Here is a 23,566-nt window from a genome sequence, read left to right on the forward strand (position 1 = left end):
TGGAAGTGGATTGCAGCATTCTTGCTTTTGATTATCATTAAACCGTAGATTTCAGTTTGAAAAATCTTTAATTGCGTTTGAGTAACCTGATCAACTGAATCCTTATGAAACACGTTCTGTATTGTGTATAGTGAATGTTCCCCCTCCAAATGAATTGAGGTTTAAATGTTTTGTTTAGTCACACAATATTTCATTAGATCTAGAAGGCATTTCTTGTAAAAATACAATAATATGTATTGCCCTTAATACCGTCAGTTCTGTTTGGACTGAGTTTGTTTGTATTTCAACGCCAAATCAAACAGAACATATCCGAAATGCTTAAGAGGCCATAATGTATGCTTTGTCTTTAAAAGTCATTTAATTGTGGCCAATGAGGCAGTCAGTAGTCGCTACATTATTATCTTGTTTCTGTTGCAAGTAGAACCAGACATGCTCTTGTTTCGGATGCAACAACAATAAATTATCCTCACAGCAAATTGACGCAAACCACTAATGTTGCTTTCTTTACGTGCATAACTAACGGGATCCTTAAGATACAAAAAATATCTAAAAACTAAATCCGCCCTCTTATGTATAAATAGACGGAGCTCTCGGAAAAGAGTACATCAATTTATCCAAACTTTTATGGCACGCTCTGGATAACAATAATAATAAGACCGTCACTCTTAGAGAGGTGATATCTGTAGTAAAAAGTTTCACTGCCGGAAGACGTCCTATGTATGTATGTATGTATATAGATCCACTTTCAGTATGCAAATAACAACTACTAAAACAATAATGTTAGGCTGGATGGATATCATAGTCCATTATTATTATTATTATTATTATTATTAATGTAACAAGCTCGCAAAGGGAGAGACAAACTAAGCTAAACTAAAAAATATCAGAGAGAGAAGGAAGCTTGAACTCTCCTTTCTTAGAGAGAGGAATGGTGAAGTTGCCGATGATAGGGAGATCAATGGTGAGACCCAGCTCCACCTCATAATCAATATCCCAGTCGGCTCCAATGTCCTTGGCCAAGCTCACCAGGATGTTGGGGGGCACCTTCATCGGCACCTGCAGCAAGGTCTTGTCGTTCCCTTTCAGAGAGCCCGGGTCCGCCATTGTTCCCGACGCTATCACTTTGCCGGCGCTTTTGAAAGTGTAGGAGATCTCACAAATGGGAAGAGAATGGCTGTAGGGGTTATCAACAGAGACCTTGGCGTCGTACTCGACGGCTTCACGACTGACGTTCTTGAGATCGACGTCTGTGATTTCAGCCTCTGGCTTCTCTATGTTTGCCATCTTCTCTGCCACGAAGTTCTTCGCCTTGTCCAAGAACTGCGCCATATCTTCTTCTATTCTCAACTTCTTCTTTACAATTTCGATTTAATTCGGACACACAGTGTAAACAGACCACAAGGGTTATCTGGATTCAGATTTGATTGAGAAAGAGTTGGCGTAGAAAATTAAGTGACCGTATGAATGTAGTTTTACCAAGTTATATAGAAAGTGTATGTGGGTTGTCGACACGTGTAAAGGCATTCTTCCTTTAACGAGGACGCGTGAGGAAGTACGTGTGTGGACCGTGGACTTTCCGTGGAAAGAGGATCCGTGCTCCCCTCTGGGTCTGCCGTCTGGCGTGCGTGTACTCTGGGAAGTCTCTCTCTGTGTTCCAAGTACCAACTATAACTATTAATTATGATAATTAATGCCCAATGGGTTGGATAAAAATCTGTACTTGCTTTCCTTATCCAGAGGCTAGGGAGCATAAAAATAATAATAATAATCAAAATAAGTGAGAAAGAATCCCAAGCACAAGGATCCAAAAATAGTATACTCAAAGCACCGACTTGTGACCGCCACCATCCCCCCACCGAAAGTATATCTGAGAAAGTAGCATAAAAATGAAAATGGAGATGCGGGGTATCGATCCTGTACCTCTCGCATGCTAAGCGAGCGCTCTACCATCTGAGCTACATCCCCTTTTCAGTTCTTTTTTTTTTGTTATTATTTAATCTATTGGTGGCAACCGTAATATTTGATCCCTAAAGAGAGATCTCCACGAGCAAAATTGTAACTCCAAAGCTAGAAATATCAGAGTAAGCTTTTCTGGGCACAAAATTTTCTCAATTTCAAATAATTGAAGACAACTTGTAAAAATACTCAAAAGGTAAAGTGCTATGTATTAACGTAAGAGTGCATTGAATTCAACAACTTAAGAGCCAGTGCTTCTTGTTCCGCCAGAGAAATAGAATCGATGTTGGGACCATTGTCATCCTTGTTCTGTTTTCTCTCATCGTTGTCGTTGTCACTGTCACTGTCAAAGTATATTTTCGACTTTTTACGTCTTCCCCGCTCCATTGATTCTTCATCTTTATCAGAAGCGTTATCCTCATCTTCTTCGTCATCATCATCTCCCAAGCCACCTCTCTTCCGCTTCATCTTCTGCTTGATTCGTTTCTCCCTACGACGCTGACGATCGAGAAGCTTGTCTTCTTTGTCTGCACGCTTCAACTCTTCTCTAATCTTCTTGTAGTATTCAGTTTTTTGGTCTGCGCATATAACATGAGACATTGGTGAATTAGATCCTAAAAGACTCGGTGTTCGAAAGCTTAAAAGCTGCCACCCATTAGTTGTTTACAAGGTTCAATTGAGGAATGACCATAAATTCCTTCAATTCAACTTTACAACTACAATTAAGCTGTTTAAACAACTGATTGCTAATATGATCCATCATACTCCAGCTTCGGAAACATGATGCCATCATTTGGGTTCATTTAAACTTGGAAATCAGAATGTAATTATAAACTTTTACCTTGATCAAGTGAAACATTGGCATTCTTTGTGTCAGCCAGCATTGCAAGTGGAGGTACTGTGTTGCATTCCTCATCAAAGACTAACCTCGTCCCCAAAGGTCTATGAACATTAATCTTCAATTTCTTATTCTTTTTAACTCTGGTTGCTCGCCTGAAGGAAAAACAATTCAATTCAAATTACATCAAAAAAAATATATAAAACAATAGAAAACAGCAGAGTCTGAGGACCCAGTACAGTTTAACCCTAACTGTTCATTTCCAATGAAAGAGAAATTTCTATGAAGATAAAGTTCTAAATCGAATTCTATAGATATTGACGGGAAAGATCAGCCATTCTGAGAACAGAATTAGCTGTCCAAACCAGATTATTTTATTTTATTGCCAAGTCATCTTTACGTTCAATTTCCAAAAAAATATCAATTCTATAAAAGAAGCTTACATAACATCTTCCAACAGGTCAGCTTTGCCCTCATCTTCTATATCCTTTGTTTCAAGAATGTCTCTGTCCACATTCTCTTCAGTGAAATTATCTGGAAGTAGCTTCTCTCTTGAAATCATCAATTTATCCTCCTTTTCAGCATTGTCAAGAACAGGTTTTACAGGCACCATTTTGCCCTTCTTTTGGTTCAGAAATCTGATTTTCGGGGTCATAGGCAGACCCAGTGATGCCGAGAATTCATCAATGGACAGCTTCGTCACATCAAAAACCTCTTTATCCTTTTGAATATGAACAGAGCGCAAATATGTAATAAAGGCCTTTTGAGCTCGATGCTGCATATCTGGATATTTGACAAGTAAAGCCGCTAACAATCCAGAAACAGGTTGCAGTCTTTTGGTGTTTGCCTGAAAATTCAGCAATGATTAAAGCAAAGTTAATATATGAAAGGTCACTCAGACAAGAACTCTTACCACTGGCTAAGCTTTTGGATTACAGTGCCAACCAGATTCCTTCAACATCCAAATTGGAAAATTTGAAAACAAATAAAATAAACAACTTTCAAATACCTTAGTAAAATGTATGGGTATTTTCGCTTCCCGCAACTTCTCAAGCATTTTCATTTCTGCAGGCGTCAAAAATAAGACAGACCTCCCTCCACTATTATAGCGAGCTGTGCGCCCAACTCGATGTATGTAGGATGCAACATCTTCTGGGCAATCGACCTAGAATAACAAAATGAAGTCTATGAGCCAATTTAAGGACATTTTCTGCCCAAAGCAAAAGTTGCTTCCTTGAACAGCAAATACTTCACCTGGACAACCCAGTCAACTGCCTTATTAAAATCAAGACCTCTTGAGGCCACATCAGTGCAAAAGAGAACTGAACGCTTCTCACAAAACTGAGCATATATGGCCATTCTTCTATCCTGCTTCATCCTACCATAAAGACACATCAAGGGTATACCAGGGCGCAACTTCTTAAATGCTTCAAAGACATATTTTACCTGCAATAGAGAAACATTCTCTGTCAAGTAAATGTCAACAATAGGTTTAGAACAAAGAGAAAAGAGGCACTTAAGATATGAAATAAAAATGCATATTCTCTTTCAATATAAACCAGATACCATGCAAGCACCAAGGCAACCCAGTGAAGTCAGATCATTTAATCATGAATGCTAAGCACAAGGAAGATAAATGTGACATTTGAGCCATCCATATTAACAGTGGGGTGCAAATTGTACACAAGGTGCTTAGTATGACATATGAGCCATCCATACACTAAAAGTGGGATGGCAAATTGGAGACAAGTTTGAAAAATCAACGTTCTTTTCAAATTCAAAAACCAAATTACCTGTTTGCAGCTTGTTAGAAAAACTAGAATCTTTGAATTAAGATGCGCCTTTATGAAGCTCCACAACATGTCTAACTTTTGTTCAAGAGGGACAATCATTGCAGTCTGCTGCAAACGATTGGGAGTAGCTGTCACAGACTCCTCATGCACACTCAGATACTGAGGGTCCTTCAAACTCAGTCTTGCAAGATCCTGAACAGACTTCGTTTGAGTTGCAGAGAAAAGAAAGGTTTGTCTATGTTTTGGGAGCTGTGAGACAATTGCATTTAAAGCCTTCTTAAATCCAACATCAAGAATACGATCTGCCTCGTCAAGGATCAAAATCTGTTCCCCAGCCAGGAATTTTCACTCATATCAGCAAACAAACAAACAAACAAAATGCACAACAAGTTATATCTAAGGAGGTTATGAATTATAACATATATAGTGAATACATAGTGTGGTTGAAAGAGTGGGTAAAAAGGGCTGCGGTTGGGCAAAGGAAAATTATTGAGGAATGAGGTATACTAATACAACGGATACAAGTTTGCTTCTACTAAAGAGTTTCTGAAAACAGGAAGAGTAAAATAAGATCGCCTCTAAATCTGGATGGCCAAGTTAGAAACATACTGTCAAATTTAGATAATAAGATGGTCTTTTACTCACATAAATTATTAGCAGTACTAACTAGTACTTTCTTTCATTAAAAGCTAAAAAATAACAGCAACATAAGTTTAAGAAGAACATTATGGTGACCTGAAGTTGTGAACAATCAAAATTTGGAGTCTCATCCATGTGCTGAAGAAGCCTACCAGGGGTGCAGACCAATATGTTCAGCTCATTCACATGCTCCTTCTCCATATCAACATCCCTTCTACCACCAATTAAGAGGCCAGCACTAAAATTATGGTGCTTGCCAACAGCTTTCAATACATCAAAAAGTTGATCCGCTAATTCCCTAGTGGGAGATATTATAATGCTGCCCACACCATCCTCAGGCCCCCATCTCTCCTTATACAACTTCTCCAAAACCTGAAACAAACAATCAAATCAAGAACCATATACATTCCATTTCTACAATTAAAAAATACTTAAAACATCACAAAAATTTCTACATTCTCCTGCTGTCCCTATAGATGATTCTTTTACTCAAAATTCCTCAGTAAACAAATAACTAGTAACACATATCCAGATTATGTAACAAAGAGCTATTGTACTTTCAAAGTCGAATTCTGAAACAGAAACAAGACAGTTTCATACACAGAAAAGGATTCGACGCTCTGCTGAGTACTGAATCAACGGCTAGGATTTGTCTAATATAGGTCTCAACCAAATCTTGACTGCTGATTCGGTGCTCAGCACAAGCTCAGCGGAACACCAAATCCTGGTCTAACAAACACATGCATATTAGCTCAATAGCATTAAAATTCACTCACAGGAATAACAAAAGCTAAAGTCTTTCCAGACCCAGTTTTGGCGGCGCCCAAAATATCTCTCCCGCACAACGAATGCGGCAAAGAAGCTCTCTGTATATCAGTCATCTTAACAAAGCCAGCATCTTTTAACCCGCTCTTCGTCTTCTTCGATATGGGCAACTGATCAAACCTCGTCGACCCCACATACTTGGAGAAGCTATCTTCCCCGATTCGTCCAATGGGTTCCTTTTTACCGAGTGGCGGAAACGACAGCGGATTCGTGCCCGACTCCGGCTTTTGTGAGTCGATCCATGAGTTTAGTAGCTCGATTTCTTCGATTTCCATCGAACGAACTGCCTTGCGGTTCGGTTTTCGCTTTGATTTCTTCATTTTTTATGTGATTTTGTTATGACTGTCGGAGGTATTTTTGGGTTTATTGAGTCAGTGTGCAGTAGAGACAAGGAGAGAAGAAGAGTGCTAGGGTTTTAGAGGTTTAATTGAAGTCTGAGGATAGAGAATTTAACGAATGGACTGAAATGTAAGAAGTAGATAACATTAGCATAAATTGTAATTTTGATCAAATTAATTTTTTTAATTGTGTTTTATCCCATCATTTAAAATTTTTTGTTTTGATAAATGCGAAGGATCTAACTAAACAAATATAAAATTTCTCAAACAATTAATGACTTTTATATGCACCAAAATGCTATGATAATGTTCGATATCACTTGCAAACCTCGTAAGAACGAACACAATATTAAAATAATGGGTTTATATTATCAAAATTAACATGATTTCAAATAAGACAAGTTTGTGACTACTGTTTATTAATAATGTTGGGTTTAGATAAAAATTTCTAACATGGAAATCCATTGATAATAATTTGATTAATCATAATATATTGACTCATTTTTCATCCAATACAACTATAAAATATTGAATCTGCCATATTTTGCATTAAAAATATTAAAAACATGTTAATGGATTGATTTTTTAAAAATTAAAAGTACGTTAAATAGGTGATACAATATAAATATTAAATAGGTCGCGTTAATGTTTAAAATTTTATTTGGGTTTTCATTAATTCATATTTGATACGATGTAAATTAAACTTAACATTAACATGACGTAATCACAAAAAATATCCCCTCTAATTTCAATATATTTAAAAGGCTTTATACAATTAAATACATAAAATAATGAATAATTTTATTATATATTTCTAGAATTGAGATAAAGGAAAGTTCATGTTCAAGCTCAATTCAAAAGAAAAAATTTATGTTTTATCATCAATATACATATATTGCAAGGGAGCTGTCCCTATATATAAATATAGTAGTTTTTTTATCAGGATTTTAAAGTGCGGGAAAGGCCGGAAAAATTTTAAAATCCCACAATTTTAAATGTTTACAGTTTAAGCCTTTAAAACCGTATGGTTTTAAAGTTTTCTCACACTATCTCGTACTTTAAAATTTCAGACTGAAATATTTCTATATATATATATATATATATAATTATTCTCTAATGCGGGTATTCTCATTTTTTCTTTTTATGAAAACACAATTTAAACCGCAAGATTTAAAAGAGTTGGTTTTTAATACTTTAAAACTGCACGGTTTTATAATTTATTCAATAACTAACTCTTTTAAATCATACTGTTAAAAAATATGTCTGCAATAAAAAAAATGCGGCCATATACACCTGAGAATATTATATATATATATTACTTTTTAAAAGTATTTTTTAAATAGCATACATCACAACTCAAACATCTACTCTAAGTTAGACGAACTTGCTGAAAATTTAGGGGAAATGAATAATTAAAGCTAAGAGTAAGGGTGCCATCGATATTTACCTTCAAAAAGACAAAAAATAAAAAATAAAACTTAGTGACGAAGGCATGAAACGCACGCAATTGCAAACAAAACGATTTTGCTTCCTCTTCTTCCTCTTCTTCCTCGTACCATCCTCTACAAAAAGGCCCATCACCAGATCTCTCCTTAATCTCTGCAAACACTTTGGATACAAAACAAAAACAGAATCTTCTTTAAAACTCTAATTTTTTTATTTATTCAATTCCCAAAAAAATTAAAATAAAATAAAAGAAGAGATGGGTTACAAGAAGAGAACAGAACAAGAAACGACTCATTCTAATAATTCATCTTCATTGAGTGAAGCTTTGCTTTTTGCCACTATGTGCATCATTGGCCTCCCTGTTGATGTTTACATCAAGGACGGCTCTGTTTACTCTGGAATCTTCTATACTGCTTCTGTTGAAAAGGATTATGGTTAGTTTTTCTATTTGTTTATTTATTTTGAAGTTGGAGCTTTAGCTGCCATCTTTGGCGTTAGTTTGTGAATTTATTGAAATGTTTCTGGGATTTTTTTGTAACGGGAAATAATATCTGGGTTTGGATGTTTATGAGGAATTATATCTGGGTTTTGGATTTAGTGCTTAGTAGTGTTGATCTTTCTTTGTAAGCTTTAGCTCACATATTTGACACTAGTTTAAGAATTTCTTCATTTTTTTTGGAAATTGAATTGGGTTTGGAAATTTGTGAGGTTTCTATAGGTAGCGTTTATCTTACTATGACTTGTTAGGATCAAGTTTGATTCTGATCTAATAAAATGGTGATTGTTTTGATGCTGTGTATTTTTCTTTTTCAAAATGGTTGGTTTGGTTGCATAGAAAGGGTAGGACTAGAAAGGAAACAAAGAATTTCGTGGTTGTACATTAGGTTATTTTTCTTATCATGACTATCACAATTGAGAAGTTTTCACTTTTCTTTTTCTGGAATTTAAAATGATAAAAATGTAGGATTTACTTTTGGTGACAGGCCTGTGTGTTGAGAGTAATACTTCTCACTAACTATTCATTTCAATTCTCTATAGAAGAGAGTGATTTTTATTCATTTGGCTGATTTTTGGTTTAGGTATTGTTTTGAAGAAAGCAAAAATGTCCAAGAAGGGGAAAAGTAATGCTAATGTTGCAAATGGGACTGTAATAGAGACACTTGTAATCCTTTCGGCTGATCTTGTTCAAGTTGTTGCCAAGGTATATGATTCTTTATTTTTTATTCGTTTATATGTTCTTTTAGGACTCTTATTCATTTTACTGGTTTCATGTTTGAACAATTTGTTTGATGTGCATATGTGGTTCCGCACAAAGGGAGTTCAACTTCCAGCTGATGGCATTGCTGGTAATTTTGCTGGTGATGATGTGGTAGCTGTTGCCGGCACAGTTCCCCCCATTGACGGCCAAATAAGTGAGGCAAAAAGACCTATCAGGTCTGGCTTGAATAAAAGGCGTAATCAGAAAAGGTAAATGATTATATATTATTTCTTAAATTTGAAGCCATGTTGCATTGCTGTAAACATCTCAATACAACCATGCACTAATCTGTTTAACAACGAAAGCAGAATATCAGTCCGAAATGAGAATGGTTATTTCCATGGTGATGGGCCCATAAAAGCTGAGAAAGAACATGAAGAACAAATGTTGTCACTGAAGAATATGAGAAATGCCATGGAAGTTGAGCATGGAAAAAGAGATAGAATGGATGTGACTAAGGTAAATTTCCTTGATATATATTTTGGGCAAAACATTCAAATTGACACGCATAGGTATATTGTAAATAGTTCTTGTGTCTAATGATGGAAGGGGCTTTGTATACTTGTCTTATCTTATTTATAAGTGTGAGGTAAATGTCAGATAGATGCTGCCACTTTCATTTCTTATAATTGCTTACAACTTGGTTGTGGTCGGCCTTTTGGACCATTATCATTTAATTGGATACTTCTAAGAGGCTGCAAAATTTTTTGTTGAAGGACTATCATGCTTGATTTATGCTTCTTGTGAAAGAACCAATTATATGGCTTATAAGGACAGATATGATGCATAAGAGATCTTCTGGGCAGTTACGTTGTAAATGAGTCAATTTGGTAATCGGTTTCCTTATTTACGGCCAAGCTGTCTAAGATATGTGTGTGTGTGATATGTATCTTTTAGCATTTTTCTAACAAACATTTTCCTCTCTTTCCCCTTCATTGCAGATTGAAGAAGCTTCAGTTGACTCAGTTAATGGAAGGTATGAGTTATCAACTTTCTTCTGACTTCTATCTTATCCCTGGGAATGGTTCTTTGGCTGGCGAAAAAGGAATTTGGGTCTTGTGTTCAGATAACAATCTATCTATCAATTCGGGCTCAAACTCTATCCTCAAATACTCTGCATGACAGTGACAGATACCTCTATTTTTTGCTGGATATTGACAGATTTCCATCCTGTTATACCATGTTATTTCTCTTGTGTTTATCTTTAACACTATTATATTTCTACTTGGTAGAAGATATGTTTCTGTTGTTTCTACATGTATTTCTTTCTCATTCTCAGATTCCTTTCATTTGCTTTTCTGACAGACAGGTCGGAGATAAGAGTTCACAAGGTCAGCAGGATTCTTGCACACGGACTACTGAGCTCCATAAAGGAGACAATGTATGTAGATACTGGCTGATTCTTGCTGTGGGACAAGGATTATTGGGAACTATTGAGTCCATAGTGTTAAATGCCATATTTACCAGTTAATGTTATTGTTTTTTGCAGGTTGATGGGGTTCAAGGATCAAGTACAAACTGTGAGTTTGAAATCCTTGGTTATCTGAGCAGGGTTCAAAATTTATTTTTCAGTAGCTGTCAATTTAGTGCTCTAGCAGTGAATGCTTTTTAATATTAGATAGAAATGTACAATGGAGGTTAGCATGGTAGAGAATTACAGAACAGTATTTGCGATATATGTTAGGTTTCCAATCAATCTTTGCATTAGCTTGGTATTAGGGAATTGATGCAATCAATAATTTCAATATCCTTTTGCCTTTTACCATGTAGTAACTTCTCTTTGGTATTTGAAAATTGGAAATTAATGCTCTTTATCATGTTATTTGTTGAATGAAATATTGTGTTAATTGATGAGATGTGTTGAGACGATGCCTCCCTCTTGTAAGTTGTGGAAATTGACCGTGACGCTCTTGTTAGACTTCCACATGGTGTTTCCATGAACAGCATGGGGTTTTCTTTCCTATTTGGGCTTGATATGTGTCCAAGCATTTCACCTGTTGCCCATCATAATTTTAGTACCTTACTTGCAGTGGGTGCCTGCCAAGGCCCAGTGATGCCTGCTGAGGAGCATCCAAATATGGCATTCAAACATTCTAATGGTTTATCTCATGACCCTGCTCATGAACTTGACAAACCGGAAAATCAATGCCGTGAAAGGCCCACTTCAGCTGATACTTCTTCTCAAGGTGCTGCTCGTTCAACTGTTTCAACTTCTTCCACTCCAGTTACTGATGTTACATCAGGGCTATGTTTTAGCTCCTTAGCAGCTTCAACTGAAGTGGTTCCTCTGCAAAGTGCACCTTCGAATAAAAGCACCAAGGTGAATTATAATTTGGAACGAAAACCATGACTCATTTAAATTTCAACGTTCAATTGAATGTCTTTTGTTTTTTTTAATTTCCTATATCACACCTTAGAACAGGCTTCATGCTTGTACGGACTATCTAAGTTTTTGAATTAGGTCTCTTATAACCTAATCGTTACACATTCTATGAATCTTGCTTTATCAGTTGCAAAATTTTTTAATTGGATATTTTTTTTCTCACATAACTTTTCTTATAGGAATTTAAGCTTAACCCAGGAGCTAAGATCTTCTCGCCGTCTTCTGTGAATCCTGTATCAGCTACTTCTCCAGCAATACCAACAGCTACAAGCATGGCTTATGTGCCAAGTAACTCTCCAGTTTTACCCATTGCTGCTGCTCAGTCTGAAGTTGGAGTTGGCCCATATCTATCTCATTCTTCTGTGCCTTCGAAATTTGTGCCGTATGGTACCTTGACAGCTGCAAATGGTGGCAGTGCTGCACAATTTTCCCAACCTGTATGTTCTCTTAGATTTCCATTGAGTTCTCATCTTTCACATTTCTCAAGGTGTTATTTTATGATATGGATGCAACCTCTGCTTGTTGACCTGAATCCCAGCCTTTTGTAACATGCAACTACTGTATTTGACTTTAATGTACAGTAGTTCATAGTGCCCGAAGGAAATTTCTTTTTGAGTGCTTGAATGTAATACTCGGTCCAAACTATTGCATCTTAGCCTTATTAAAGGTTAAGAAAAGGATTCCTCGATTCAGAATTAGATAGCTTGCTTGGGAAGAGAAAATTTGTCCATCTGTTTGTGGATCAGTATTAGGTTTACCTCGCACATTCATTCTCTTCTTGTGACTCCTTATCTGAGATTAACTTGTCTTGTGACTCCTTATTTGCAATTAACTTGACCAAGGAGCATTAGGTTGTAGCAACACACTACATCTTATAGACTACCAAACTTGGTTCAAAGTCTTGTTGACTGAGTTCCTTTCTGCTTATAGATTGTTGGACATGCTGGAAGGTCACAGCCAGTTAGATATGCAGGTCAGTATCCTGTACAGGCTGGGCCTACATATGTGCATCCAAGTTCACAGGCTGTAAGTAGGAGGATTTATATGCCATCTCCATTGCTTTTTAAGTTTCTTGTTGGATAGGGACTTATTTGGAGACTATTTATTTATGAATGCTTGATTTTCAAGTGACTAACCTCTGTGTCTCTGTCTCTGTCTCTCTGCCCCTAGGTTATGTTTGGAAGAGTAGGAGGGCAGCTTGTCTATATGCAGCCAGTTTCTAATGTAAGATACAATGCCTGCACATCACTGAAATTTTATGGTTGAATAACTTTGGGAGTTCTGTCAATTATATTCAATGAAGTTAGACATGCAGTGTGGCATCCAGGGATCTTGAAAGGCAATGGCATACATCCATTGGATATTATTTTATACAAATGGACATCGGTAGCTGATTAACTGTAATTTGGAAGCATTACTAATATGTGTCTCCTATTTATGAAATTATGAAATTCGAGTGTTGTATATAATCAGTCCCATGTAGCATGTGAAAGGAAGAGCACTTTACTTTTCATGTTCACCTTTTCTCCTTTTTTCTGCTGCTGAATGGTTTCAGTCAATGGTGTGTTCCATTCTTTCTGTTTTTTTTCACCCTAAAATTCGTTTTACAGGGTTCTTTTTTATTTTACCGCTGTGTATTTCCTGTTTGCTTAACTAAATTTGTTTCATCTTGGAAGGATTTGGGTGTGGCAGCTATGTCACCAGTATCTGCTCGTCCTGCATTGACACCGCATCAGGTCCAATTTCCCAAGCACCAAGGTATAAACAAGGATAAGGTTTATAATTATTGAAGTTTATTAAAATTTTACTATATAGTTAAATTTTAGGTCTCACTATTGGATAATTTCTCAGATGGGACTGACTGCTTCTAGGATTGAACTGTTTTCTTACATTTAATGGCCTTGTCTCCAAATTTATGCCAGTCAATTTTTAATCCCATGATTTGTTTCTCGACTGCAGGAAATGCAGCAGGCCAGGCTCTGCAGCTTTGCATCCCCTCTCCTATGGTAGCTGGTGGGCTGCAACCTTTTCCGGTGCCAAGCCACATTCCGGTTTTGCAACCACCCATCCCTGCAAATCGTCCCATTCCAGTCCCTGGATCTAATGGTCTCTACAGCACCAAATTCCCCTGAAAATGTATTTTTGTCTGAATTTTTTTCCAATAAAAAGTATTGGTTATAGCATTCTTTTTCTGTGAGAATTAAGCGTAGGAGCAATTTTGTCATTATTCGTTATAGAGAAAGGGGTTACATTTTCGTCGCAGTCGGTGCTCAAGACCTGACTTGGGACTTCTTTTTCGGTGGGAAAACATTAGGGAGGTTAATTCTCTAGGAAGGGGATTTGCCGGTTGAACAGCGTTAATCAGAATGGATAACAAGATATGCAATTCCGAATTGAATATATGGCTCCAATTTTTTATTTTTTTTTGGGCTTTTGAATGTCGATAAATTCTTCTTTACCTTCTGCTGAGCTATATCAATGTCTCTTGGCATTTGGCTACCGCACAACTTTATCAAACTTAAAAGATCGTCATCCAAATGATTCATTATTTACAACCAGAGAGCATGTTTCGGACTCAACGCAGCTATTTAAGCTTGACAACTGCCTCCAGATGCTGACTATGTCCCAGGCACATGATCCTTCCCGCCAAACGAAGCAAAAGCAACGGGCCACTTAAAACTGCATGCATAATCATGACAATAATAAGCATAAACAAGCTGTAAGCACTAAAAAGCACATTTTTCACATATTATAAGCTGATGGTTTCCAGCGACAACCATAAATACCAGAATATCTCTTCTCTAACCCCGTTAGCAAAGAGGCGTCAGGAACAGGTTTAACCAAGGATGGAAACTCTTTGATCAATAACTATTCTAAATCATGACTTTTAACAGTGACTTTTTGATTTCCCTTTTCCTAATTAAGATCAGATATCACCTACAGAGTTGTCAGATTTCATCAAATCAGTATTCAGACCTCAGGCAAAATAAAACAGAAACTGCAGGTCCACCAGCATCATCTTCGGTAGGGCTTTCATATTAGACACTGGAAGTCTGGGGATGTTTCTTGGAATTATCATTTTCTTCATCTCCAACCTCAGCTGCTGGGCTCAGCTTATCATCAGTGAGGCTTCCAACCGGGGCTGGCTCTTCATATTGAGATGCCTGGTCCATCATGTTTTCTTGTACAGCCTGAAGCATTGGAAATAAGTCTCATCTTAATTTTTTTTTTCTTTGACAATTTATCAGCTAAGACCAGCAAAAATATTAGTTTAAGCTTTACTTTACCCGCAACAGTTCAGTCATTTTCCCAGTTTTGAAGTTCTCAAAAGTTTTTGGCAGAGAAGCTAAGTGACCATTGACATTGGGCTGTACAGCTTGGAGGGGCTCAATTGAGAGAGCCTGATCCGTGTTGGCATCATCATTCCTGTTGCCATTTTGAGCCTCTTCTGAATGGGGTTGAATTCTCTTAACGACTTCAGTCAAAAGTTTCTCAAATGGCATGCCTGGCAATTTCATTGACTTGGTTTCTGCCTCAAACAGTACCTGTGAAGGCGGCTGACTTAGCATCCCCTGGGGGCTAATTTGAGCCTGCAAGGGAAACACCTGATTTCCAGCCTTTTGCACTGGGTCAGTGGATTTTGATCCACTAGATGGAACAACAGCTTCTGTCACCGGTTTGACTTTAGAGGCTTCCGAATGGATAGCTTGCCTTGAAACTGAAGATGGTTGCTTGGTAAATGGCGGCCCATTTGATAAACTAACAGGCTGGTAAATATTTTTCGAAAACACTGGAGGAGCAGTTTGGACGGAAATTGAAGCCCCCTCTTTGCCTTTTGAGGCTCCATTTCTGTAAGGATTGACAAGCCGCTCTCTCCTCCCCCTGGATTGAGAGTTAGAGACAGGGACCTGAGAGTGATTATCTAGTGGGAAGGGAATCTCATTTCTTCTGACCATTTGTACATTTGGAGCAACATCATTGTGAGCTGAAACAGGAACATAATGTCCAGGCTTTAAAACAACACCCCTCAAAGTGGTTTCAGAGTTACCAACCTTCACATTCAGCAAATATCCAGCATCAAATGCTGCCTCAATAACACCATGAACTACTTGACCCACCACAACATCATTAGTATTATTATTTCCATCTACTGGACGCAAACGATTCCCATTCACTCCTTGAAATCCAGGTGGTGCATCAGCATGAGCATTCTCCCTAAGATTTACATTCTGAAACCTTGGTACAGCATTCTCCCCATGATTGAGATTCTGTCTGGGATGCTTTCTTGGACGACCACGTTTCCGCTTCATGGTGACATTTGCAGAAGCCTCTTCGTTACTCACTTGATTGTCTTGGTTCATTATCAGTATTATGGTAAAGTATCTTGCCTTTATCTTTTATACGGTGGCCCTTCCCTGCAGAAAAGAGAGCAGTCAATTGTGAGTCTATAAAAGCAAACTGATATCCTTCGCATACGTATACACACATGATCCAGTGTACTTTCCTCTTCTCAAAACTTGGAATTTAATGATTGATGTAATTGTAAACAAATAACGTAATGACCTATCTAAACATCTATTTTGTAAGAAAGACAGATATTCCCAACAACAGGGTAAGAGGTTAATGAATCTATCAATCTTTCAATTCTCCTGTAAATAACTGACTTTATTGACTGCCATTCTCCAATAATCTATAATAATTTTTTGGGAAGTGTCTTCCAAAACTATGAGGCAAAGCAATTGTCAAAGCATGGACGTATGTTGATGCCCATATCTACCACTTGCCAAAAGCCTTGAGGACCTTGGACTCACATTATTAAGATAGAAAAAGTCTGTAAATTTTTTGTGGCATAAAAACATAACAGCATATCAGTATAATTTGAGGGAAACCCAGACTATGAGTAATGTAATATTTTATGCTTTTCCAAATACAGTTCTGTAAACTCATAGTGAAATAAGGTCATAACTTCCACATTGTATCCTGCATCTACAATTATGAACTTCAATTTGTTGCCAATTTGACCTTGGAGTAGGACTTAACACACAGCCTGCCTATAATTACTGTCTCAAATAGCCTTTTCAATACACAAGGTGTATGTACACCATCCAATAAAATCATGCTATATATACAAAATACACACTTTATGATTCCATATGATGGTGCACCCTACAACTACTTTTATGAAATTAAATTCGTTACCGACTTAAATTTTCCGAAGTTGACCTTGAAATCCGACTTGACTGCCTGCCTATAATTATTGTCCCAAACAGTCCTCAATATGGTGAGCATATGCACACCCATCCAATGAAATCATACCATACATACAAAATACATGCATCATGACTCCATTAAATGGGGATATCCTACATCTACGTTTATGAAATTCAATTTGTCACCAATTTGAAATTACCAAGTTGACTTTTAAATTGGACTTAACTGCCTTCCTATAGTTATTGTATTGAATGTTCTTCAATACAGTGGGCATATACACACCCATCCAATGAAATCATACAATATACACAAACGTACACATGTAACAATTCCATTAAACAGTGTACACACGGTGTAGGACAGATTTTTTTTCCCTCAAGCAGAACTTGCATTGAGAGTAAACTATAAATATCTAACTCAACTAATAGCGCAAAGGCAAAGTTTGGTGTTTCTGTCTCGTACTTGAGCAGCAAAGCTTATCACATAACATTTACAGAGATCTGTTAAAAGGAAAGATAGATAACAAAAGCTATTGCTCATATTTCAAAAATTCACAGAACCCCACTTCGAGCAACTGCATTTACAACCAGAGAATACTCAACAAGTAAGATTCAACTTCATGAGAAACCTAAAAAAAATTAATAACAATAATAAGTATTTGCATGAACTTTTTGCAAGAAAGATTGAAACTTTTTGGTCAAAATCAGTAACATGTCCTTATTCAACACAACCCTCAAAGGAGAAAAATAATTAAAAAAAATACTTATAACGTTGACTAACTTTAGGGTTCGAGACAAATTATACCTTCTGGGTTAGTGTTCTACAGTTCTTCAGCAGTGAGTTGACTTGAGGTGAAGTGATTTTAATTTTATGAAAGCATAAATTTTTATAAAACAAAAAGAGAAAGGGGGGGGAAAATTGTTTTTCCAGTTTCACTTACAGATTTTTTTTTTTTTTTAATGTCTCAGACGAACCGGCGAAGTGTACGAGGCCGTCCTTAAAGATTAAGAGGGACTGAGTTAGTGAGTTGAGATAAAATCACCATTCTTATCATTGTAGCTAAAAAACAGGCAAATAACATTGTGCCATGCATCAGTAAAGTCAGAGAAATGACTACTCGTCAGACACGTGGTAGGAATTAATTGGGTCATTGTGTAAAAAGATATTATTTAGCTGTTTGAGATTAGTGACACGTGGATAAATTGCTGCAAGCAGGAATATTAGCCGTGTTCGGACAAAATCCCAAAAAAGGGTATTTTGCCGTGCTCGGACAAGGCTTGAGTTGTCTATTACTTTTTATTTATTCTTATTGCTGCACGAGTTGTTTATTACTTTATTTATTATTTTATTGCTATTGTTGTAGCATCTAATTACTACAAATTATTTATTTATGTTCTTTGAATATCTAAAAATCATTTATTAATTGGCCTACATTCTTTTAGAATTATTTTCAAATTTAAATTTTTCGATAACATTGAGATTGACAAATAGAGATGGGTAGTTTTTGGTTCAGTTCGGTTTGGTCTAAAACCGAAACGTATTCGATCAGTTCCTTAAAACTTAAATTAAATATAAATTATATTTTAAAATCGAACCGAACTGAATTGAAAAAATTCAATTAGATTCAGTTCTTTAGTTCAATACGATTCGGTTTGGTTTAATTTTTCTTTTTTTTTTTAGTTTAGATGTTATAGCTATAATTTTTCACCCATATTAATTGAACTTAATAGTTTTCATTTTATTCATCTTATTTTCTTTTACATTTTTATCATGATCTTATGAGCGGTTTACATTTCAAAAAAAAAATACACAACTCATATAATTTAAATGTCCACTAAAGATTATAAATCCACAATAACCAAAAAATAATAATAATAATAATAATAAACACCACAATATCACAAAATAAAAGCAACTCTAAAGTTTCATTGCCGTCCACATTTGCTAAAACTCCACATCAATGCACAGAAACCAACCATATCTACCATTCATATTACCTACATCAAAGTAAGCCAAGCACCAATAATTAGACTAAATAAAATAAACCTAAACTTAAAATAAATCAATTAATTATGGGGAAAAAATCTAAAGAAATAACTCAAGGAACAAGACTACATACAACTTTTAGTTGTACTTCCTATTTCCTTTAAGGTGTAAGTCGTTTAACTAATTTTTCTAAGGCTTCAAATTCAATCATCCACCATTGTTTGTAAACTTGTCTAGGCTCAACGCCAGTTATCTAAACAACAATATTCTCACATATAAATCAACATGAATCACCTAGAAACTATGGATTTGCAGTAAATTTGACAAGAATCGCACCCATATTCTTTGCTTGATATTTTTCCCACGCCATAGTTCAAGCTGTTCAATCACACGCGAAGGAAACATGTGCCCCTCACACCAAATTTTCTGCCAAGAGAGTTCCATTCGCCCAATTTACTTTGCCATGTACATGATAAAATCATATCATAAACTCACAAACTTCACTATGGAGAGCAAGGGAGCCCCTATGTTACAATTAATGTAACATACACACTCAACAACAACCACACAAATAATGGGCCCACACAATTCTAGTATTAAGTTTTGAATACTAAATCATATACTTATTACCCTAAGGTAGCCAAAAACACTGGCTCCTGCCATTGACTCTCACATAACTGTAGTTTATAAATCAGTCTCATCTAGAGATGGTAAAAAAGTATGAGCCGGCCCAACATTCTTACGGGCTTTGGCCCGAGCCTCCTTATTAAAACTTAAAAGTATGGACAAAAAGCCCAGGCTAGACCCAAACTCTCTATTAAAAAAAATTATAAATTAGAATAATAAACTAAAATTTAAAAATAAGAGAAAATAGAAAAAGAAAGTTTAAATCCCTAATTTATATATCGATCATGAATTAAAAAAAACTAAAATTATAATACTAAACTCTCTCTTAAGGTTAATTAATTAAGAGGGTACTTGAATTAGAGAATTTAGTATTAAAAAATTAAATCTCGATTCTTTTATTTACTTCATTTTTTATTTATTATTTTATTTTAAAATATTTATTTTCTTTAATTCATTATTAATTATAACAACTTGTTAACTATTAAGTATTAACTCATTTCAAGTTTACAACAATTTAAAAAAAAATAAAAAAAATGAAAACCCAAACCCTGCCCATGCCTGTAGTGGGCTTGACCCAAACTCGACCCTTATACTTTTTCTCTAGTAAGTTTAGGCATGGGCTTTTTAAAAAACCCAGCCCAAGCTCATATTTTGCCATCTCTAGTTTCCTCATGTCCTCTGACCCCTTGTTGCTAGACAATATAAAGTTATAATGTGATGATAATTCACAAAACAAAACTAGAACAAAACTACAATCTATAGGAAAGAATAGGGGTGGGCAAAAAAACCGTAGTGTTAAAAAAATCGAACTGAACCGACGGTTTTTTCTAATTCGGTTCGGTTTTTATTTTTTAAAAAAACCGAATATACCGTTTGTAAAAAAAACCGAAATGTCGGTTCGGTATTCGGTTCACTTAGCTGAACCGAAAAACCGAATTATTTTTTTATTTTATTCAAATCAAACATGTGTTAATAATTTTATTCAAATCAAACATGATTTTATTCAAATCAAACATGTGTTATTTCTCTTTATAACATTATGATTATGTTTGTATAGATGGAGTATTGGAGTTTGGTTATGTATTTTGAAATTTTAATATTTCATATTTTGGGAGTATCTTATTAATAGTTAGTAAGATATTAGTGATAAAATGTGTTTTGAATACTTTGTATTTATTGTTAATATTTGTAATAAAATTAGGATAAATTAATTGTTGAAAAAAATTATTACATTCATGAGGCCCAATGGACTAAAAAATTAAAAATTCAAAATAAGCTCAATAGGCCAAGAACCGAAAAAACCGAACCGATCCGAAAAGAACCGTTTGAGTTCGGTTCTTATTGAGTTCGGTTCTTATTCGGTTCTTTTTATAAAATAACCGATTTAAATCGGTTCTACTTAATTTCGAACCGAACCGAACCGAACCGAACCGAACCGTGCCCACCCCTAGGAAAGAAACCAATCCCTTTGCCTAAGCTAATAACAATACCAAAGTCCACTAACAGCTGCAAAAATTAAAATATCGTTTATACAATTTTTTTTCACAAATACATTAATATATAATAGCTCATGGATAAAAAAAATATAGTCAATACAACTAAAAAAAATGCTCCAAAAATCAAATTTAAACAACATTCTTTTAATCCAAAATAAAAAAATTATTCAAGGAAATAAATTTAAGGAACAATAAATGAATAAATAAAAACACAGTCAATGCTACTAAAAAAAAGTTGCTACAACAATTAAATTTAAACCCTAATGTATTAGTTAAAATTTTAAAATATTAATTAAGAAACAAATTTAAGGAACAATAAATAGAAAAACATAGTCAACACGTACGACTCAATGTCTCTGGTGTGACAACAATAATTAAGTGAGGCTATGACGGCAACCGCTGGACGTGGATTGTGGCGACGGATTAAGATGACAAGTTAGCAGCTGAGTTTCCATCACCGCTGCGAACTAGATTAGTCAGACAATTGCTAGTGGTGGAGTTAATGGTGTGTGAGTGATGGCAATGGAAAATAGAAACGATGTTGATGTGTGAGAGCTGCCTGTCGCGAGATACCAGTGAGGATGAGAGAGATGAAATTATTACTACAATTTATAGGGTTAGAAACTTACTTATTTATATTTTTTTTATTTTATATGAAAGAACCATCTAGTTTATCCGTTCGGTTTGGAATTGAACAAAACAAACCAATTGACTCTTAAGAAAGTGACCCGTTCGATTTTTTCTCTTTTAAACTAAACCAAACCGAACTGAAAATTTTCAATTTGATTTGGTTCGACTTGACAAAAACCAAACTGAATGTCCACCCTTATTGATGTAGAACTTAAGCAGTTATAATTTAAAAATTATAGCACTCGAGCATTTGCTAACCATTTAATGTCGTAGGTTACAAGTCAAGTTGATTTGATCATACACTTTGTTAGAAAATATGTCTTATTTTTTAATAAAAATTTCTTAAGATATTTTCTTCTTTAGTAGGATTCATATTTAAGAAATAAATAATTTTCTTTTTGGGACGTAACTTATTCAAGAAAGAATACAACTTATATAAGAAAATGAATACTTCTCCTAAAAGAAATAATCACTATATATAGGAAGGTTGGATTCACTTGTTTATATAATATAACAATCAATTCTCTGCAAGCAGACAATTTCTTATGTGAGAGAAACGAATGTCTATTGAGAGATTGAGTGTTATTAGAATTTTGGGTGTAAGGAAAAATATTAGAGTAATTGTAATAATTTTTCACATAGTAGATTTTTCTCTTGTCATTATTGGCAGCCATGGTTATTCTCCAGTAAAAAAATTTTCCACGTAAATTCTTATGTTGTGTAATTGGTTTATTCTCCATCTATTTTCTGTTTATAATTTGTCTAATATTTTTGCTTGCAAGATCTTAGGTGAGATTCAAAATCCCTAACACGAGACCTAAATTTCTCTAAGTGGTATCAGAGATAAAAATTATTCTTCAAAATAATTATGTCTGCAAACAAATTTTTAAATCTTGTGAGGATTGAGGTTGAAAAGTTTGATAAAAGAATCAATTTTGAATTGTGACAAGTTTAAGTCAAGAATATATTGATTCAATCTTATTACACAAAGAAAGCAAGGGCAATGAACCTTGTTCCCATGGCAAAAACTCTACAGGTGTTTAGACAATCAAGACACCTTAAAGAAGATTTTCGAATACAACAACTTCGACAAATAGCTCTAAGTCAGCAGATGGAGATACTGATAATGTGTCTCTTTTCTCCATGAGAGATTGATTTTGTTTTGGCTTATCATAGAAGAGGATGTGTTACTGTTAGTAGGTCTATAAGATTTACACAACGCATGGATTGACATTTATGCAAGGTATATAGGTAGGTATTTTCAACAAGATAATCAACAAGTGCCAAATATGTGTACTTTGGATAAGGTGGAAGACGATAATTCTCTATATAAAGAATTATGGCTGCCACATAGAAGACATGATATTACTTGTAGTGGAGTAATTCTCATAAGCTTTATGTGAGTGTTGTTTTGCTAGAGTAAAGAAGTTGGAGACGACATGGTTGTGTGAATACACAATGGATCAAGTTTTGTCAGCTAATTGAAAAGCTCATTAAGGTGGAGATTGTTAGTAAATATGTCTTATTTTTCAATAAGGATTTCCTATAATATTTTTTCTTTAGTAAGATTCTTATCTAAGAAATAAGTAATTTCTCCTTCGAGACTTAAATTTATTCAAGGAGGAATGTAACTTATATAAGAAAATGAATACTTATCCTACAAGAAATCATCACTATATATAGAGAGATTGGATTCACTTGTTTGTATAATAGAACGATCAATTTTGTATAAAGTAGACAGTTTCTAATGTGAAAGAAATGGTATGTCTATTGAGAGATTAGGTATTATTGAAATGTTGGGTGTGAGGAAAATTATTACATAAAAAACTTAAAATATTTTTAATCTTTTTGTCAAAATTACTATTTAAAAATTATATTGATCTCATATTATAAATTTTTATTTTATAATAACAACATTTTTCCTCAACAACTGTGTCTAGCAAATGAGGACATAGTTATTGCTAAAACTTTAGTTTAAGGGTGGACTTGTACCCTCAAAAATCTTTTAGGGCACAAGTTCAATCTTACTACGTGAATTCACATATTTTTCCTCTCATAAATAAAAGTATAATATATATTTTTCCAAATATTTGTAAGAGTATTTCAAACTAATTTCCACTACAAATATATGTATTCAAAT

At 35.1% G+C, this 23,566-nt stretch overlaps 4 protein-coding genes across 8 annotated transcripts; 1 reads left to right on the top strand and 3 right to left on the bottom strand.

Annotated features, from left to right (window-relative positions):
- Positions 1 to 476: 476 nt before the first annotated feature.
- LOC18054917 (late embryogenesis abundant protein Lea14-A) lies at positions 477 to 1,467 on the bottom strand. The gene has a single exon (XM_006452254.2). The coding sequence runs from the start codon at positions 1,327 to 1,329 to the stop codon at positions 874 to 876; it is 456 nt and encodes a 151-aa protein (XP_006452317.1). The 5' UTR covers positions 1,330 to 1,467; the 3' UTR covers positions 477 to 873.
- A 622-nt stretch (positions 1,468 to 2,089) lies between these two features.
- On the bottom strand, positions 2,090 to 6,487 carry LOC18054918 (DEAD-box ATP-dependent RNA helicase 32). The gene is made up of 8 exons (XM_006452255.2): positions 6,003 to 6,487; positions 5,323 to 5,598; positions 4,588 to 4,911; positions 4,049 to 4,240; positions 3,804 to 3,959; positions 3,238 to 3,641; positions 2,798 to 2,949; positions 2,090 to 2,534 (listed from the first exon to the last, which is right to left on the bottom strand). The coding sequence occupies exons 1-8, from the start codon at positions 6,369 to 6,371 to the stop codon at positions 2,161 to 2,163; spliced, it is 2,247 nt and encodes a 748-aa protein (XP_006452318.1). The 5' UTR covers positions 6,372 to 6,487; the 3' UTR covers positions 2,090 to 2,160.
- A 1,416-nt stretch (positions 6,488 to 7,903) lies between these two features.
- On the top strand, positions 7,904 to 13,894 carry LOC18054919 (polyadenylate-binding protein-interacting protein 4). 4 transcript variants are annotated; one of them, XM_006452257.2, is made up of 13 exons: positions 7,904 to 8,269; positions 8,915 to 9,036; positions 9,151 to 9,302; positions 9,402 to 9,552; positions 10,035 to 10,069; positions 10,399 to 10,474; positions 10,583 to 10,613; positions 11,124 to 11,413; positions 11,656 to 11,913; positions 12,407 to 12,502; positions 12,647 to 12,700; positions 13,153 to 13,234; positions 13,436 to 13,894. In XM_006452257.2, the coding sequence occupies exons 1-13, from the start codon at positions 8,092 to 8,094 to the stop codon at positions 13,606 to 13,608; spliced, it is 1,698 nt and encodes a 565-aa protein (XP_006452320.1). In that variant the 5' UTR covers positions 7,904 to 8,091; the 3' UTR covers positions 13,609 to 13,894. The 4 variants fall into 4 exon arrangements, with proteins under 4 accessions (XP_006452320.1, XP_024033271.1, XP_024033272.1 ...); XM_024177503.1 differs by lacking the exon at positions 12,407 to 12,502; XM_024177504.1 differs by lacking the exon at positions 13,436 to 13,894 and having other exon boundaries at positions 12,407 to 12,449; positions 13,153 to 13,235.
- LOC18054920 lies at positions 13,863 to 17,727 on the bottom strand. Of its 2 annotated transcripts, XR_002903868.1 has the most exons (4): positions 17,492 to 17,727; positions 14,764 to 15,891; positions 14,453 to 14,667; positions 13,863 to 14,155 (listed from the first exon to the last, which is right to left on the bottom strand). XR_002903868.1 is itself a non-coding variant. In XM_006452261.2 (3 exons), the coding sequence occupies exons 2-3, from the start codon at positions 15,835 to 15,837 to the stop codon at positions 14,515 to 14,517; spliced, it is 1,227 nt and encodes a 408-aa protein (XP_006452324.1). In that variant the 5' UTR covers positions 15,838 to 15,891; positions 17,492 to 17,727; the 3' UTR covers positions 14,204 to 14,514. The 2 variants fall into 2 exon arrangements, 1 of the variants encoding a protein (XP_006452324.1); XM_006452261.2 differs by lacking the exon at positions 13,863 to 14,155 and having other exon boundaries at positions 14,204 to 14,667.
- Positions 17,728 to 23,566: the final 5,839 nt, after the last annotated feature.

This window comes from Citrus clementina, unplaced genomic scaffold (genome assembly GCF_000493195.1).
Source record: "Citrus clementina cultivar Clemenules unplaced genomic scaffold, Citrus_clementina_v1.0 scaffold_1, whole genome shotgun sequence".
NCBI lineage: Eukaryota > Viridiplantae > Streptophyta > Magnoliopsida > Sapindales > Rutaceae > Citrus > Citrus x clementina.